The following is a 19,488-nucleotide window of genomic DNA, read 5'->3' on the forward strand; positions in this document are numbered from 1 at the left end:
GGTTCCGCACAGCAGTTAATGTGTGTGTGGTGTTTGACTCTGCACTAACCCTCCACTATTCGTGTTAGGTCTAGGCCTGGAAGGCTGCAAGGGCCTGGGCCACAAGCGAATTATGCAAAGACAGCGCCTCTGAGCCGTGCTGGGTGCAGAGTGTGCAGGGTGCACGGTGTTCCATATAGAGTACGTGATAAAGAGTGCTGGGTGCGGTGCGGAGTAGAGGGGTGTAGGGTGAGGGCAGAGTAGAGTGCGAGGTGCACGGTGTTCAGCGAAGAGTAGAGGATGCGGGTCGCACAGCGCAGAGTACAGGACGTCCGCAGGCTCGGGGCAGCGGCCGGGGTCCCTCGAGGGACGCGGCGGGCTGAGCCCAATGCACGCGCGCCTGGGCGGGTTACAACGGGCCGCCGTCCCGCCTCTCGCCGGCGCTCCCGGCCTTTTCCCATCCGGCCCGCGACGCTCCGCCCGCCCCGTCCCACATGACACCGCCTCCGCCGCAAACTTTTTCCTCCCCATCCTGTCGCGGCGGGGAGGGAATGGAAGATGGCGGCCTAGGCGCAGAGTTTCCTGCCCGAGCAGCGGCGGTAGCGGCGGCGGCTCCCGGGGGCTGCGGCCCGCGCCACCATGACGCGCTGGGTCCCCACCAAGCGAGAGGAGAAGTACGGCGTGGGTGAGCAGCGCGCCGCCCCGCGCCCGCCCCGCGCGCAACTTCCCCGTCACGGCGCCCAGCCTGTTGCCGCGCGGTGCGGAGCCCGGCCCGCCCCGCCCGGGGCTGAAGTCCGTGCAGGGAATCCGGGGACCCTCTGGGTTGGGAGGTCACCACGCTCTTCATTCCCGCTCACTCGCTCTGTCCTCGTCCCGTGTGGTCCGGCGCGCGCGGGGCCTCCGGGGTCATTGTTTGCGTGCGTTTTGGCTTCTTCGGGAAACTTCTGTTTGGCATCCGGGACTCCGGGTGGACACTTCATTGTGCTGTGCTGGGCTCTGAGAAGCCCCTCTTGTCCGCGTGGGGAGTGGCCGCTGCACCCGGGCTGGGTTGGTGCCGCTTTTCCCGCCTCGGAGTCTGGGGGCACCAGGGTGCTCTAGTGTTCCCAGGCCTTGGAAACCGGCCTCGAGGGCGGGGACCTGGTTTTGACTCTTTGTCGCTTCCAGAGGGGGTGGAGGGAGTCGAGTTGCAAGCTTATGTTTGACTCAGTACACACTCCAGGGAGCCCGGCTTTCCTCAGTGGCCGGTCAGTCCTGGGCCCTGCAGACCCTGTCTTCCCTGGTTCGTCCCCATCAAATATCAGGGTTCTCTAGGCCGCAGGGCTCGCTGGGATTCCAGATCTTATTATTTTGTTTTCAGACTCTTTTCCCAAGGAGCCGTTAGACACCCAGCCTCACCTGAGGGGATTCCCTAAATTGCAGACAAGCATTTCAGTAGCTTGCTGCCTTCCACCCTAAGGGCTGCCCTAGGGCACCTTCTCAGCCGCTGTCTGTTCCAGGCATGCCTTTAGCACTTCTTGCAGGCCTAGATCATGTCCCAGCCCGCTGACTGGAAACTTCCTGGAGACTCCCGATCTACAAGGCTGTGTCCCTCCCGTGAACTCCAGATACTTATTTCTGTAGTGTGTCAGGGATTGTGGCCGTGGAGGCAGGGCTGGGAACGCCTAGGGCCATTCCCTCCCGTCTAGGCCCGCAGGCAGGTTTGGAGGGCTTCGTTGCTTTGGGAACACAGGGGCTGTGCTCCGTCTGCACTTGGCAGACCTTCCTGAGGCATATGGCAGAGCTGGGCTTTCTGAGGGTGGATGGGGTGTGCAAGGAGCTAACAAGCGTGCTGTGTACCTCCTAATGGGCTCTTTATGGGGCATAGGCTGTTAGAGCTCCATCCATCTGCATCTAATTTAGGATGGGGATTCCACTTAGGACTTTGGGGTGTGGCGGCAGTGAATTCTCTCCTGGGATTGCCCAGGACTATTCAAGGAACAGCTAGAAGAGGAAAAGGAGTGGGGAGAAACTGGCATAAGATGTTCTGGAAGCAGTGAGGAAGGAGGGATGCTGGCTCCTGCAGGGGAGTCACTCCATGGTGGAGAAAGTTGCTGCTTGCCCTTCATCCTTGCTGTGTAAGTATAGCTAGTAATGGGAGCACTCTGGGTTTGAACCCTGGCAGCAATGGACTTACATTCAACCCTGTTCTGGTACAGTTGCTACCATGGCCTGTGATCATTGGGTAAGGGAGTGTACTACTTTGATTTTGTCTATTTTGTGAGATGGAGTTCCACTATGGGACTTATGTGTAGACCAAGCTGGCTCCATAAACACAGAGATCTACTTGTCTCTGCCTCCTGAGTGCTAGGTTTAAAGGCATGTGCCATCCCACATAGTGAGTCTGACCTCCCTCCCCCTGCCACCTTTTAAAGGAAAAAATGGAAGACTGTTTCATTGGCATTTGAGAGAAAGAAGCAGGCAGGCTGGAGATCTCAGTAGCTGTAGGGGTGGAGGGTGGTAGACAGGAAAGGTAACAGCTGGGGGTGCTGGGAGGGAACTTGAACCCTTGTACCAACCACATAAACTCAGTTTGTAGTGCAGGGTGGTGCATACCTGGAAAGCTGGAACTTGGGAAGTGGAGGCAGGAGGATCAGAAGTTGGTCACCCTCTCTATCATAGTGTTTGAGGGCAGCCTGAGGTACATGGTATCTTTACCTCAAGAAGGAAAAAAAAGTCACATTTTTTTGAGAGAAAAGCCAGGAAAACTTGCAAATTTAGCAACGAAGTCTGTGGGTTCTTTTGTTGAGTGTAGGGGCTTCAGTTGAGAGAAACAGAGAGAGAGAGAGAGAGAGAGAGAGAGAGAGAGAGAGAGAGAGAGAGAGAGAGAGAGAGAGAGAGAGATACATCCCTGGGGGTGAGGGGGTGGGCCAATACATTACACTGTAGTATCCGATTCCCATAGTGGCCTGGATGTTGTCAGTGAGCCTTCTGTAGTTCTATAATGTGACTTTACCTGGAGAAGATGGGGGGACATTCCTCTAGAGGGTCAGGAGGGTCTCCCTCCAGAGGAGGACATAAACAGCCCAGGAGGCTGTCATTTTCCCTGTTAGGTCACACACCTTCCAGAAGTCGCTCTTGGATATGGCTTCTAACATCGTGGCTTTTGCTAATACATTGATCTTAAAACTATTTTGGAAAGTTCTCAGAGGAGAAGAGTCTAAGTGGTTCTCAGTCCTCCTAAACGCTGCGACTCTTTAATACACTTCCTCATGTTGTGCTGACCCCAACCATAAAATTATTTTCATTGCTCTTCATGACTGTAATTTTGCTACGGTTATGATTCATAATTAAATATCTGACATGTAGGATATCTGATCTTTGATCCCTATGAAAGGCTCCTTTGGCCCCCAAAGGGATTGCGACCCACAGCCTGACAACTGCTGGTCTAGGGCGGTTTTTTGGTAGCAAATTCCAGTAAAAGTGTGGAAGACTGACTGGCGTAGGAGAGGGTGGAGCTGTGTCTGTCTTCATGGGGATGATGTAAACAGCTGAGCTGGGGGGTAACAAGGTGTCAGAAGGCACCTTGATGATTAGAGTCTCGAGGATGTGTCAGAGTGGAGGGAAGTCAAGGATGGACCAACAGAGGCCTCCCTGCTCTCTGCAGTTCTGACAGTTGGCATTCGGAGGATCTTAGTGGTTCCCAGGGCGGATGTTCACTGGGAAGGATGGAGTTCCTGTATGTATGGTGATTGCCTGTTTTTCCCTAAGGGAAAGTTACTAAAGATCCCCCATACCAGCCTCAGCATTCTCTTTGGAAGCCTTAACAACAGGCCTGTGTTTCTCTCCTGAGGTTCTGGTGGGTGGACCCCACTTCTACTCAAGCCACTTGGCCCATGAATGAATCACGAGGGAGAAGGAAAGAAAATGATCAAAGGACATCTTTTTTGGAAACATGAATCACAGCTCATTGTTCAGAAGAGCCTGGGGACTCTTAGAGCATTGTTTGTAAATGAGACACTCCAGTTATTTTATTTATTTATTTATTTATTCATTTATTTCGGAAATGTAGAGATGAGAGTAAATGGCTGATATGTGGACAGGAAATGGGGGTTTCCATGGTTCATTTCGTGGGGTTGCTGCTTGTGAAGGCTGCCAGCTGGCTTTCTCTCTCTCTTTCTCTTGTAGGCTTGATTTGGTGGGTCATGTTTAAGGATCTGGCTTATTCATGCAGGCATAAGCCTTGATTTAGCTGTCATACCAAGGGCCAGGTGATCTTCCCATCACCTCAGATCTGGCAGGATCCTGTGTTCTGGAATTAATACATTTTGACAGCTCCTGTTTTTCAGGATCTCACATGGGCTAGAGGCACACTTGGGGACAGTGTGTGCACAGTTGTGGAAGGTGGAGCAAGGGCCATAGAGGTGTGCACAGCCAGATCTCTCCATCTTGTGAATTGTGATATGCTAATACAGAAGAGATACTTTATAGGGGTGACTAAGCTCACGAAGTTTGGGATGGAGTCTCATGGTCTTGGCAGAAGGAGTGGGAACAGAGACACGTAGAATGGGAAGTCAAGTTCCAAACCAGATAATGACTTGATGGGCAGCTGCTGGCCCCAAGACATAGGGGCTCACTTGCAGGGACAAGACTGAGGTCCCAGAGAGCTGAGGACTGCCAGGCAGTGCGACCTCATAAAACTGGATGTTTCTGCAAATACCCCAAATGAGGACATAGATTCCTCCTGGAGTTTGCTGGTGGGAGCCTTGCTGGCCAGTGCTTCTGTTTTGAGACCCAGGACCTCTGGTTGCAGAAGTGTGAAGCCATGCTCTTGGGTGAGTTTAAGGAGATCTAACTGGGGTGGTTTGTAGTGGCAGCAGTAGAAAACCAGAGCAGGTGGTGTGGAAAGCAGCTTGGGTCAGGAAGATAGTGAACCCAGCATGCTTCACCCACCACTTTCGGGTAGAGATCCCCAGCTGGGCCAGGGCATTGACAAGGTGGACACCTTAAATTATTCTTGGCTTTCCCTCATAATGTGACCCTCAACCTCGATATCCCACATATGTAGAGTGGAGCTGAGCCTGCTTTTTTCTGAGTCTTACAAGGAGTCATTGAGATCATGTGCTCAAGAGTGTGGGAGTGGCATGCACCAACTGCTCAATATAAGCAACTATTGTTTTATTTTTAAGAAAACATTATTCTTTTTATTTATATGTGAGTGTTTGTGTATGTATTTGTACGTGTGTTCGCATGCACAGGTCATGGTGATAATGTGGATATCACAGGACAGCTTGCAGGACTTGAATTTCTCTTCCCACTGTGTGTGTTCCAGCAATCAAACTCAGGTCATCATACTTAGTGCCTTTACCCCAACAACTAACTACCTGCTGGCCTCTGCTTTTATTCATTATTTAATAAGGTTACAGCTTTTAGAAATGGAATCAAGAAAAAGCGGGTGTAGTAGTGAGTGCCTTTAGTCCTAGCACTTGGGAGGCTGTAATGAGTCTTTTTTTGTCCTGTCAGCTCCCAAATAATAACACGTAGGCTTTTTATTAATTATGAGTCCTTGGCCTATAACTTAGTTCCTAACTAGCCCTTTATAATGTAAAGGAGCCCATTAACGTTAATACACGTTCTGCCATGTGACTCGTGGCTGTTAACCTCTCCTCCTACACATCTTGCTTGCTCTGCTTCCTTGTCTTTCTTCCCAGAGTCCTTTCTGTCCCACCTAATCTCTTCCTGCCATTTAGCTCTTTATTAAACCAATCACAGTGATATATCTTCACACAGTGTACAAATACCGCATAACAGGAGGCAGAAGCAAGCAGATCTCTGTGAGTTTGAAGCCAGCCTGGTCTACATAGGGAGTTTCTGGACAGCCAGAGCTACATAGTGAGATCCTGTCTTGGAAAAAGCCAAAGAAAGAGAGAAGAGAAATAAGGGACTTCCTATTTAGACACAATGCACATGGTTCTTGGGAAAATGAGTTCATTCAAAAGGTGATTTTTAACTTTGTTTTAATTGAGTTTGTGTGTGTTTTCTCTGTAGCTTTGGAGCCTGTCCTGGAACTTGCTCTGTAGACCAGGCTGACCTTGAATTCCCAGAGGTCTGCCTGCTTCTGCCTCCCAAGTGCTGGGATTAAAGGCGTGTGTCACCACCACCCGGCAGTTTGTTTTAATTTTAAGACATAATTTTATCAAATTCCTTATGCTGGCCTTACTATGTATCCCAGGCAAGTGATTCTTTAAAATCCTGTTTGTTTAGTGTGAAACGTGGAGCATATTCATGTAGACGTGTGGTCTTTGCTTCAAATGCTTGAATAGCCAAAGACCCCTGTGAGGGCAGATGAGGTGGTGGGCATGGAGATCACTTTCATTATATAGAGGGGCAAGCAGGCTGCTGCGTTGAGGTAAAATATTAGGTTTGATCCCAAGTAAGTAGGAACGTACATGGTTTCATTCACTAGAGTTGCAGAAAAAACGGAATCAGAGCACAGATAGTGTTTCTCCAAACTGGATTGTTAGACCTCCATTCTGAAATATTACCTGTCTGACCAGGATTGTGTTAGGGCATGGGAACCAGTCTCAGTCTGCTTCTGGGTCACTGTTTGCCTCTGTGGCTGCAGGCAGTGAACGCAGGGAATGTAGTTGGCTGAGTCCTCTGTGGATATGGGGGCACCCACCAGGTCTTTTCAGTAGGACTTGAGCTCTACCTCCCTCCCTCCCTCCCTCCTCTTTCTTTCTTCTTGGTGTGTGTGTGTGTGTGTGTGTGTGTGTAGGTGTAGACTAGAGGTCATTGTTGGGTGTCTTTTTCTATTACACTCTCTCCACTTTGTGTTTTGAGGCAGAGTCTCTTACTCGACCCGGAACTCATTGTTTTGGCAAGGCAGGCTGACTGAGCTACAGTATCTCTGTTTTCACTTCCTCATTGCTGTGTTTATAGATGCCATGCTGTTGTGCCTGGCCTTTTTGCGGGTGCTAGGGACCAAATTCAGGTACTCAGGCTTGTGGCTCAAGCACCTTACTCAGCCACCTCTACAGTCCTTTTAAAAGAAACTGTCAGATTTTACCCTACTGGCTGCACGGGCTACCTTTACCGGCCGAGTGCTGCTTCCTTCCTTCCCTCCCTGTCTTTGCTATTGTCCCGGTTTGTCCACTTTCCCCAGGTTGATTGGCACACAGTGTCTTAGTATGGGTGGGCTTTGTGTCTCCGCAAGGTAGCCTTCCTCTGATGACTGGGTGTCATGTCTGCGTGGAGGCCAGCATGCAGCTGCCTGATGATGATGGAGATGTTCCAGGGAGGAGACAGCAGGAGCTGGGCCACTGTTGTGCAGGGTGGGTCCCACAAGATGGCTCAGTGACTGCAGCTACTTTCTGCCCAAGGACCTGAGTTTGATGCTCTGAACTCACATGGAGGAAGGGAAAAACTGGCTCCTGCAAGTTGCCCTCTAACATCGGTGGGTACCAAGATACACGTGCCCTTCCCCCAAATAAGATAAAATAAATCTTAAAACAGAAGAAGAAGAAATAGCAAAAAGGTAATACTTTGTTTACCAACAACAAGGAGAAAACTTGTTCCATGTTCTCATGGGGGGGTAGTTGTTCCGTGTGAAAGGATTGCCATGGAGAAGGTGGCACGGTTCGTGGGAGCAGTACTCATGGAGGACCCGCAGTGCTTAACCTCGTTGGTCACTCATCCGCACCGTCTCTTTTCTCACTGTTTCAGTGTGCTGAGAAGGACCTAGGGGACCTTCTTCTGCTCTAGTTCTCTTTCTGTTGCTGTGAAAGGGTTTGCTGGGTTTACAGGTTACAGTCCATCATCCGGGGAAACCGAGGCAGGAACTCAAGGCAAGAACTGGATGGAGCAGAGACCGGCTTGCTTCACCAGGCTTGCTCAGTGCTTTTTATATAGCCAGCAGAAGAGAGTGCTCCCCGGATGTGCCCACAGGCCAGTCTGATGGATATAGTTCTCCAACTGAGATCCCCTCTTCCCAGGCATATGTAGGGTTGTGTCAAGTTGAGAAACCCTAACCAGAAAAGAGAGCAAAGCAGCGAGCAGGTGCGTGTCAGAGCTGGCTTTTAGCCCTGCCAGGTTGCCATCAATAACCTCTTGGAGTTGATGGGGTGCTTTAAGTAACAGATACTTATTTCACCATGGTTCTGGAGCTGGAAGTCTTAGGTGGCCATATCATGTTTTGTTTGTTTGTTTTTGTCTTTGCTTTTTGTGACCCATCTACTTGGCTTTAGAATGGCCTCACTGCCCACACAGTTCCATTCTGGGGCTCTGTGGGTGGTTTGAGTGAGAATATCCGCATAGGCTCGTGGGTTTGAACCCTTGGGCCCCTGTGAGTGGTGCTGTTTGGGGAGGCTTAGCGGGTGAAGCCTTGCTGGAGGAAGTACGTCATTAGAGGCGGGCTTTGAGAACAGAAGGCCTCCCCTACTTCCCATTCTCTCTCTGCTTATAGTTTGTGATGGAAGGTGTGAGTTCTCAACTTGCTGTTCCAGCTGCTGTGTCTGCCATGCCAGCTTAGGTTTGGTTTCGTTCTTTCCTGTAGGCTGCAAGTCCTTGGAAGGATGTGGCAGAAGAAGTGTGGGGAACTCCTGTTCTTGGTCAGCCTGTAAGTCAGCAGTGAAGCCGCAGCCAGAACTATGCGCACTCGCAGTGTTAGACCAGGATAAGAGCTCTATTTGATGCTGCTGTTCCTTAACGCCTCTTTGGGTCTGGGCGCTCACAGCTCACACACCCTGCTGGAATTCATTTCCCGGTTCTCAGCAGGTGTGTTTTTGTGGCAGAGTGGCCAGGTGCACCGTGCTTCCTGAATCCCAGCTCTGCATTAATGGCTTTGGGTTCTGGGCTGGCACCTTTGCTGCTACCCGGCTCCCTCGCTCACTGCCCGCTTCCGGGAACTGCTCTGCGTACTGCGATGGGAGGCTATCTTCTTTCCGTGGTCAAACTCACAAGGCACTGTTGAGTCACAGGGGAGCAAAAGGACCAGGAAAGGGACTGTCTTGGGGCAAATAAATGACTTCAGCGCGGTGATCATTTTGAAGCCGTACTGGCTCTGCACCCACCAAGTAAGTCACTACGGAGGGTGACTGTCCCCAGGAGGGAATCTGGGTACACTCAGGCGCTCTCTGCTTTCGACAGGCGGGTGGTTCCTCCCAGACAGACAAGGCAGCTTGTTAAATTTTCTAGCAGGTGTCTATGGTGCCTCACATGTGGTGGATGACACTAAAAAAAAGGTCTCAGTTTCGGAGGCATAGAGAGCCCTGTTGTGACTTTATTTATGTATTTGTTAGTTGCCTTTTGAGACAAGGCTTTAGTCGGCAGTGTGCTGGCCAGGACCTCACTATGCAGCCTAGACCCGCCTCAGGTTCATTACACAGCTGAAGATGGCCTTGAACTCCTGGTCCTCAGACCTCCACCTCTTGAGTGCTGGTATTACAGCTGTGAGTTCTTTTGTTTCATCCACTGTAGCCTTGCCAGCTTCTGTCTCTCATAAGAGTGCGAGATGCAGCAGGATGAGCTTTAGAACGTATTCCTGAGATGGGGTGAGTGGCCATAGTTCATACAGGTTCTCAGGGGACCGTGAGAGTGCAGGGTACAGGCACAGCTTGAAGGTGTCACTCAGCCTCTACCAGGTGCTGTTTAAAGCTGTGATTTGCCATTACCGTGGGAGTGTGGCACACAATTCATGTGCCACCTGGAGTGATTTGTTTAACTGGATCTGAAACATTAGATAAGCTTTTAGAGAAATGCAGGAGCCACGATTTCCTTTCCGAATCTGGCTGCTTGCTGCCCTCACAGACAGCTCTGCTATTTTGCTGGCTCTTTGCTTTTTTGAGACAGGGTCTCACTGTGTAACCCTGGCTGGCCTGGATCTCAGTTAATAGACCAGGCTGACCTTAGACTTACAGGAATCCTCCTGCCTCTGGCCTGAAAGACAGTCCTTCTGGCTGGCTTCTTACAGTTAAAGTTTGTTTTATGGTGGTGTCCCTGACACAGGTGGCTCACAGCTCTCTTCCCTGCGTGCACAGGTGGGTGGAGGGAAGTGTGCACCTTGGAGTTGGAAGTCTTTTCCACCCGCTCCTGTTGATACTTACTTTCTATTAATCAGGAAGCACACTGGAACAGGCCCTTTAACATTACCAACTATGAGCACAGGTTGTACGTCTTCTTTTTATTTCTGAAACTCAATGGCAAAAAATTGTAAGGGTTCCCCAGAGACGGGCAGAGAGGATTCTGGTGTCTGTGGTTTTCAAGATGTTCCCCATGGTGCTGGTCCAGGGCACCAAGTCTGCTGAGTGAGTGCCTGTTCTGTATTGACCCGGCAGCTTCTGAGCATGCCCTGGGGAGAACACACCTTGTAACACCTATGTAACAGCCTATGGCTGTGGGCTTCTTTTGGCCTCAGAGGGTAGTGGTGGAAGGCTATGGAGGAGAACTGCCTGTGTTAGGTTTTGTCTTACTACTTCCTGGAACCTGTATTTTGAAGCATTACTGCCGTTTGTGGTGGAATGTGCACCGGGAAAGGCGGTGAGAACCCCGTGACAGCGTGAGGAGGGCAGGCTGTGAGGTGGGACGCGGAGCAGTGTTGGGAGGCCATATTGAGTACTGTGTGGTCAGCCCTTGCAGCCTCAGCACCTCACTGAGAGACAGGGCAACAGCAGCACCCGTGCCCCTTCCCGCAGGCCTGGAACTTTTGGGAGGGAGTAGTACATGGCCTCCCCTTATGTTAACTCCTTAGAAAACACATGCCATTTCTGGCCGTTGTTCTAAGTCTGAAAAGGACGCTATGGGCTTACTTTCCCCAGTGCTTTAGAGTTTCATTTTACTGACCACGCGGGTCAGATTTCTGGTCACCGTTTGCTATTCTGAGAGGTGAATGTTCTGGATAGCTCACCTGGGCTGATGGGTCTGGGCGTGGAGAACTCGGCTGATGGAAGGAAAACAGTGCTTTCAGTAGCTACTCCCTCCTCTCCCTCTTCTTCTTCCTCCTCTCCCTCCTCCTCTTTCTCCTCCCCTCCCTCCTCCCTTTCTTCTCTCCCTCCTCCTCACACTACTCCCCATCCTCCGTCCCTTTTCTCCCTTTCCCTTCTCCTCCCCTCCTCCTTCCCTTCTTCCTCTTCTCTTGTTTCTTCCCTCTCCCATATTCTCCCCTCCCCCTCTTCCTCACACTCCTCCCCATCTTCCTTCCCTCTTCCCACTCTTCCCTTCTCCCCTCCCACTCTTCCCTTCTCCTCTCCCCACGCCACCCTATCTTTTCCTGTTCCTTTTTCTCTCCCCTTCCTTTCCTTTTCCTTCTTCTCCCTACCCCTCTGTGCTTTCCTTCTTCCCGACTCCCTTTCTCCCTGACTTCTCCTTTTTCTTTTCCCTTCTTCCTTCCTATCTTCCTCCCCCCCCCCCTTCCCTCACTTTCTGTGTGTGTCTCAGTTCTGTTTGGCACTAGTGGTCCAGAGCTGCCCTCCATGGGCCCCATTCTAGCACAGTCCCCAATTTGAACCTGTCAAGGCCAGCATTGTGTCAGATTGGGTTGTTGTAAAGTGGACAGACAGGTACTAACTGGTAGGTGGCTCTGGTACATGCCAGACCCCACCCTGCACAGTTCTGGGTGACACCCAGGAATCTTGTTGAGCATGTAGATTACAGCGACATGGGATATGGACTTGTCTGCTGTAGGGACCCTGCTCTCTACCCAGGTCGGGGTTCTGCCGTTGAATGAATTCTCGTTGGGTTCTGGAGCTTTGGGGGTTTCTGGGTGACTGATAATCAACTGGATGTTATCTGTTTTCAAGGCAATGCCAACAGTTTTTCCTCTTAGAGTTCCTGGCTCTCCAGATTTCACACTGTGGGTGGCTGCTGAAACCTTGAAATGCCACAGAATGCTCCTTGTGGCTTTCTTGGCTTCTCCCTTATCGCCTCAGCTGGGTGCCTGTTGCGGTCTGGGTCACAGCCCCACATCCTGCTGTCCTTCCCTGGCTTGGCGCATTTGTGCCTGATTCTGCTCCCAGCCTTGCAGGCTTGTCCTGTCTGTCTCCTGACTGTTCCCCTTGCTCTGAGCCAGCCTGTGGGGACAGGTACAAGGGAAGGCTGAAGACCCATTTAGAATGATTCTGAATCCCAGACCTTACCTTCCTGAGGGGAGGAAGGAACAAGGAGGGGGATGGGAGCCAACAGGTGTGTCTCCCTGGAATCTTGGAGCTGGAGGATTCTGTCTTCATTTCCTTTACTAGAATCCCCTGAGGCAGAGTCTGGGGAAGGACCTCTGTGTCTGGGGCAAAGTCTTCCCCTGGCCTCCCTCTGAAGAGGAGAGACTCAGCTCTTCCTGGTCTACCCATACAGGATACAGTAAGATGGAACAAAGAAGAAATTTCTGCTGGCAGACCCTACAGCTTGGACTCTCATACTGCATGCCTCTAGAGTGAACATTCTGGGTTCACGGAGCTAACTCATACCGAGCAGATTCTCAGCTTGGGTAGTACTGACTTCCTGGGCTGGGTCACTTTTGTCACAGGAGCTATCCTGGGCCTTGCAGGATACTCTACAGTATTTACTTAGGAATCCATAGCTCTTTCCAGCTCTAGGTGGGAAGCTCCCCCAACTGTCTCAGACCTTGCCAAGTGTTTCCTTGGGGCAAGATGGCCAAACTCACAGGAGTCCCGACTTGTTCGCTGCTGCTGCTGCTCTGACTGGCAGGAAAGTGTGTTCTGTGAGTCATGCACCTTGTACTGTGTTCTGGTCGTTTCTTCTGCCGCTGTGGTCAACACCAAGACCAAAAGCAACTTGGGGAAGAAAGGGTTGGTTTCATCTTATACTCCCAAGGTCACATCAAGGAGGGTGGTCAGGGCTGGAACCCGGAGGCTGGGACTGAAGCAGAGACCGTGGACGAGTGAAGCCTTCTGACTTGATCATCTTTCTTTCTAGCTCAGACCCACCTGTCCACAGTGGGCTGAGTCCTCCTACATCAAATCAGCTATCAAGAAAATGCCCCACATATATGACCACATTTTGTGTATGCTGTCGCAACCCCTGTGAGTTCATATGTGCGCTGCACTCCTCTGCCACTGGCTCTTTCACCCCTCCCTTCCCCCAAAACTGATCCAAAGTGTTAGTGGGAGGTGTGTGTGTGTGTGTGTGTGTGTGTGCGTGCGTGTGCACATCCACGCACATTAAATGCACATGTGCGTAGGTGTCCCTGGAAGGCCAAGGGCATGGAATTTCTCTGGAGCTGAAGTCTTAGGCAATTGTGAGCTACCTAATATGGGTGCTGGGAACTGAACTCAGGTCCTCTGCAAGAACAGTATATGTGCTCTTAATTGCTGACCCATCTGTTTAGCCCCTAAAATTTTTTTCTTAAATCAAATTTTATGCATGTATTATGCATATTTGTGGCACTGAGTTACAAGGTAAAGTTGTTCAGAGGACAACTTCTGGTAAGAGATTTCTTTCCTTTTCCCATGTGGGTGCTGGGGAACTAACTCATATTACAGTTTTGGTACCATCGCCTTTACCACCTATCCTGGGAGTTTTCTGGATGTCAGGCCACTGATGCTATGTGGATCAACTGGGGACCAACCAGCCAGACCAGCATTTCATGTAAGAAGTATCCCCAAGCCAGTCACTGGAGACCTGTCGGGCATATAGGAACCCAGGCACTCCGTTCAGAGTTCTTTTGCTTTTTGAGACAGGATCTCACTGTGCAACTCTGGCTGATCTGGAACTCACTCTGTAGACCAGGGCTGGCCTTGAACTCACAGAGATCTGTTTGCTTCTAACTCTTGTGTGCTGGGATTAAAGGCGTGCGCTACTACACCAGGGAACCCTCAGAGTTTTATTTGTAGAAATAAAAGCACTTTCCAAGCCTCTTTTTTTATTTTTCTAAAATAATAACTTATTTTCTTTAGCATAATTGACTTTACCAGGGGCAAATAATGATTTAGCAGGAAGAAGATGTGATTATTTTTCTTCTAAATTGCCTCACTTCTATTAACTTAGCATGATTTATTTCAAGCCCTTCCTGTCTTGTGTGTTTGGCCATCCATTTCTCCAAGGTGCGAGCGCATGTAGGGTTGCTCAACCCTTATTGCAGGCCACTGAAAACCTTGGATAGTTCTTGGCGGAGTGAGGGGTACTGCTTTGAGGACTAGTCTGATGAAGCTACAGGGATGGAGGACCTGGGGTCAGAGCAGTTTCTGGAACTACCTCTCACAGGAAGGAGGAAATGGCCTGTGAGCCTCAAGCTGTCTTCTGGTGTCTCTACCCACAGGCTCAGTGGTCACTTAGCTCCTTCCTGGCTCTGAGGGGCTTAATGTCCTATGGTACAATACACCACTGCATATTCACAGCCTCCCTTGCTGTCTGGACATGCTCTTTGTTTCCACCTGTCTTGACTTTTTCCAGGCTCACCCCTGCCTTCCCACCCAGCATGGTGAAGCGTGGCCTCTCCTATGTTACTCTCTGTAGTACGACAATGCACTTCTATTCCAGGCCCCGTGTTCCCAGCATGGGATATGGTCAATGCATGTAGGTGAAGGGACAGATTTCATCTCACCATCCCTGAGGCTGGAGTCGTGTGTGTATGTTGGTGTGCGCGCGCGCGCGCGCGTCTGTGTATGTGTGTGTGTGTGTGTGTGTGTGTGTGTGTCTGACTTGTGTTGCTGCTTACAGGCTGGTGTGGAGGCCTGCTGAGTGACCTAGCAGATGACTGGGCGCAGTGATCAAAGCTGCCTTCCCTCACTTGTGCCCTGGGCTGAATGAGTGAGGAGATAGGTGGGTGGGTGAGCAGATTTTATAGCTCAGGAATTCTCTAGGTAAACTGGGGCCATCACTTGCATTTTTGCGATTTTTTGGGGGGCTTAGAATTTCTCCTGCTGTCGCTCAATACAAGGCTGCTTTTCAGGTCTCTTTTGAAGATAAAAGAGTCCTCCATCCAATGATGTCTTAGGGAGGAGATAGAAGGAAGGTGACTGTATGAAGGGGGTGGCAGTTGAGTCCTGGCTCCAGCTCCACCCAGTGAGGCTGAAGCTCGTCTGGGGTCTCAGATGATCCATCAGTGAAGGTTCTGCCTCAACCTTTTTTCTGCCCCCAAATGCGATGAATAGACAGGTATCAAAGGAGAGAATCGACGTCAAAGTGCTTTGTAAGCGCAGAACATTAAAACAGCTACAAGGAACACTTAGCAGTGTCTGTTCAAATGGAGATGGGCCGCTTTTCCTGTCCAGTTCAGCCGGTGCGCGCAGGAGACTGCAGACCAAGGGACGTGATCCAGGGCACTTGGGGCCACTAATTCAGTCCCTGACAAACGATACTGCAGGAAAATGTGATAGCTATGAAAACAGTTTGTCAGTTCCTCAGAAAACCACACTTAGAAGTAGGAACTAGTAATGCCCCCTCCCACCCCCACGTGTTCCCCTTAGAAATAACGACAGCTTAAAAGGGGCCCACAGACGTTGACAGTGGTACTGTTCACAGTACTCGCAAGTGGGCATGAACGGCCTCAGTGTTCACCTTTGGTGAGGGGATCGTGCAGTGAGTTACTGAATCTTAAAAAGGAATGAAGCAGCTATTCACGGAACACTGTGGATGAGCTTTACAAACCTCGTTTTAAGGGACCATAGCTAGTCACAGAGGGGCATATTTTGCAGGACCCTGCTGAGAGGAGTTATCCACCACAGGCGAATTCATAGACAGGGCAGATGAGTGGTAGCCTGGGGCTAGAGGAAGAGGAATTGATTGCTTAACAGCCCTTCCCTCTTTCAGGGCTGACAGTATTTTAGAGGTAGGTGGAAGTGACAGGAGGCCCACAATACTGTGAATTTCTGACCTAAATGTTAACCCAGTTAGACACTCTTACCTCAGAAGTTTTGAAAAGATGAAGGCTAGTCTTAGCTTCTGGGTCCTATTTGGTCTGTGGGCCTTGGATTGTTCACACCTGGCCTAGAGTCTTAGAAACTTTGTGTGTGTGTGTGTGTGTGTGTGTGTGTGTGTGCGCGCATGTAGAGGTTGATGCCAGTGTCTTCCTTGATCACCCTCCACTATAATTTTTGCGTCTCTCACAGAACTGAGAGCTCACTGACTGGCTAGGCAGGCTGGCCAGCGAGGCCCTCGGATCTGCCTGTCTCTTTCCATCCCCTAGCACCGGTTATAGATGTCCAAGACCACATCTGACTGTTTCTTTCTATTGATGGTGGGAATCTGAACTCAGGCCCTCATGCCTGTGTGGCAGTCACATGACCCACCCAGTCACCTCCCTGGTACTCAGAATCTTTTAATTTTAGAATCATTACCGTTATTTTAAATGGTATTTTGTGCTGGGTTATGAAAAGAATGTAGAGAATATGGAAAGTGTAAAGATCTTCAAAACAGCAAAGCTCTGCGTTCTCCGCTTAGCTGTAAGCAGCGTTCTGAGTTGCTTACATGGCGCTGGTAGGCAGTGGGCCTTGGGCCCATGGGAGGCGGGAGGGTCGGTGCTTGTCTTAGTTTCCTTGCTGTGGCTGTGATGAAAGGACCCTGACAGGAGCGGCTTATGAAAGAAAGGGTCATTCAGCTCACAGTTCCAGGTTCCAACCCATCATGGTGGGGGAGCCGAGGTAGCAGGAGCTTGAAGCAGCTGCTTGCGGCACATCCATGATCAGAAAGCACAGCCGCTCAGAGATGAGTGCTGCTGACCCCACCTAGGGAATGCTGCCACCCACAGTGGGCAGCTCTTCCCATACTCGTCAAGGCGGTCAAGCTAATCCCTCTCGGAGGCCTGTCTCCCAGGTGATTCTAGAGTTTGTCTCCTGACAACACAACACAGAGCCTCTGTTGGAGGCCTCCCCGAGAGTCGTTTTTCTTTTTCCGTGTGAGGACTTAGCAGAGAGGATATCTCTGAGGTAGAGGCAGGCCTTCACCACATGCCAAATGTGCTGATGTTTTCAACCTGGGCTTCCAGCTTCCAGAGGCTGGGATGTCAAGGTGGGATTCGCATGGAATAAGCCTTCAGAGCGAGAAATCACAGTCCCTGGAAATGAAGGATTGTGTGAATGTGTTTCCTTAGGGCGGAGGTTGAGTGATGGCGGGGGGGCGGGGGGGGGGTGGGTCACACGGCACAGCATCAGGGCGGCTTTGCGATTTGCTTTCAGATCTGCCTGTCTGCATTTTATGCTTTTACCAGTTCACAAAATTTCTACCTGGAGACTGGGGAGACTCAGTAGAGTGTTGGTGGTAAGTACAAGATGGTGTAAGTTCAAATCCTAAGCAGCTACATAAAGGTTGGCCAGTGCCATATATGCCTGTAACTGTAGCACTGAGGTAGGGTAGAGACAGTTGGATCTCTGGAGCTTGGTGGGCACAAGCCTGGCTGTTCAGTGAGAAACCCCTCCTCAAATTTAATAGAAAAGAGTGGAGAGCAATACAGACAGATAGATACCTGATGATTTTTCCCGGCCTTCATGTGTACACACACCTGCATATACACCCACATACACATGTATAACACACGCATATGCGTGCGTGCGCACACACCCACACAAATTGGATGGACTCCTTGGTAGGTCCCAGGCCTACTTCTCCTTGCTGTTTCCTGACCCCCAGGACATTTTGTGTACAATTCTAAACTCATTTGCAGAATTGCTTCTCTCCCCTCTTACCTGATGGTTATTTACCTGCGATCAACTGAAGTCTGAAAATGGTAAGTGGAAAAGTCCAGACATGAATGATTCATGTTTTAAATAATTGAGTACTGTCTATGACTGTAATTGTTCTGTTACTACTTAGTTGTTGCCTGTGCTTTCTTCCTGGGCTGGCTTTGTAATCGAACTTGATTGCACCTACGTGTGTGTGTGTGTGTGTGTGTGTGTGTGTGAGAGAGAGAGAGAGAGAGAGAGAGAGAGAGAGAGAGAGAGAGAGAGAGAGAGCGAGCACAGGAGAAACATAGTATATGTGTAGCTTGGTACTCTTGCCTTCTGGCATTTACTGGGTCATAGCACACATGCCTGTTGGTGAGTGGGGATGGCTGTGCATGTGTGTGTAGAAGGGTGGGTGCCCCTGCACAGGGAGCCTCAGACCAGGGTGTGCTTGGCACCCAAATGGAGCCACACACTGTCACAGACTTTTTTTTTTTCCATCCAACATTTGAGAATTTGGAAGTGTCTGTTGTTCTTTCTTTCTTTCTTTTTCTTTTTTTTTTTTAAAAAGTTATTACGTTTTATTTATTTTATATGTGTATGAGGGGTATATGTGCATGCCATATTATGCATGTGGAGGTCGGAGGGCAACTTGCATGTGAGTGTTCTCTCCACCATATGGGTTCTGGGGGTCAAACTCTGATCACCAGACTTGGCAGGAGTTGCCCTACCTGCCAAGCTATCTTGGGAGCTCTGACCTCTTTCCCTGAGAGGAAGTGGGGGAGGAGAGGTGTGCGGAAATACCTAGAGTGTCCAGACATGTGGCTGTTGACTGTGAGGCAAAATTTTCCCATCTGTGCGATGCTGAGCGAGGTGAAGTTCCTCTGCCTGTAGAAAGTGAAGGAGAAACCCAGGAATGATGGGTGGCCATGGACAGATGGCTGACCATGCCTGAGCACTGACTCCATCATAGGAGGCCATCTGGGCATCTGCAGAGAGCCCATGACTGGGAAAATGTGCTCTGGTGATTTTTTTTAACTAATATTATATTTTATTTTTTTGTGTGTATATGTAAGCATGTTGTGGAGTGTATATGCACATGTGTGCACAGTCGTATGCACACAGATACCAGAGAAGAATGTCAGGTGTCCTGCTTCATCACTCTCTATTCCCATGAGACAGGGTCTCTCACTGAACCTGGAGCTAGGCTGGCAGCCAGCAAGCCCAGTGATGCTCCTGTCTCTGCTACGTATAGCGCTGGGGTTACAGGCACATATGACTGTGCCTGGCATTTTACATGGGTAGGTGCTGAGGTTTCGAACTCAGGGCCTCATTATTGCATAGCAAATGCACTGTTTACTGAACTTCCCCCAGCCCTTGCCCAGGTGAGCATATAAGGGCTGTGAAGGACTCCTGCAAGCCAGAGCATGGCCCGTGCTGACTGGGAGTCTGATGTGTGTGATACCAGTGTGGGTGGCATCTCAGGTGACCACGGGTGTAGGATCTTGGGTAGGACTGGAATGGGAGGAGGGGAATGTCCTTGGTGTGGTGAGTTGTAGGTTGGTTAAGTGTGATAGCTGGGGTCGGGGGAGGGAGGTTGGACCGCGAAACAGTTAAGAAAGATCCAGAAGCGGAAGCCTTGGAGGCACTTGTCTCAGTTTGAAGCCTCGGCCGTCTTGACTTGTCTGTGAGCAGAGGTGTGTCAGCAGAGATGGACAGCGCCGGCCTCCTGCCCCTCAAGGGGAAGGACAGGAGTGCGGTACACGTTCAACTCTGCTCATCACCTGGTAACCACCTGCACATGGGATGCCACCCCCGAATAAAGAAGCCTGAGAGCTGTTCCCCCGTGACAGAGCCACCTCCGTTTTCTTCTGTTTAAAAAAAAAAAAAACCAAACAAGCAAGCAAACAACAACACCAGCACCAAG

The 19,488-nt window shown here is 50.3% G+C and overlaps 1 protein-coding gene across 2 annotated transcripts in view; it reads left to right on the top strand.

The window, feature by feature from the left end:
- The first annotated feature begins 518 nt into the window (after positions 1–518).
- Dock1 (dedicator of cytokinesis 1) overlaps positions 519–19,488 on the top strand; it is a 504,121-nt gene continuing 485,151 nt past the window's right edge. For both annotated transcript variants that reach the window (XM_038330219.1, XM_038330227.1), the window contains exon 1: positions 519–664. In XM_038330219.1, the coding sequence (XP_038186147.1) occupies positions 619–664 (46 nt within the window). In that variant the 5' untranslated portion in view covers positions 519–618. The remainder of the gene's footprint in view (positions 665–19,488) is intronic.

Source organism: Arvicola amphibius, chromosome 1, assembly GCF_903992535.2.
Source record: "Arvicola amphibius chromosome 1, mArvAmp1.2, whole genome shotgun sequence".
Lineage (NCBI taxonomy): Eukaryota > Metazoa > Chordata > Mammalia > Rodentia > Cricetidae > Arvicola > Arvicola amphibius.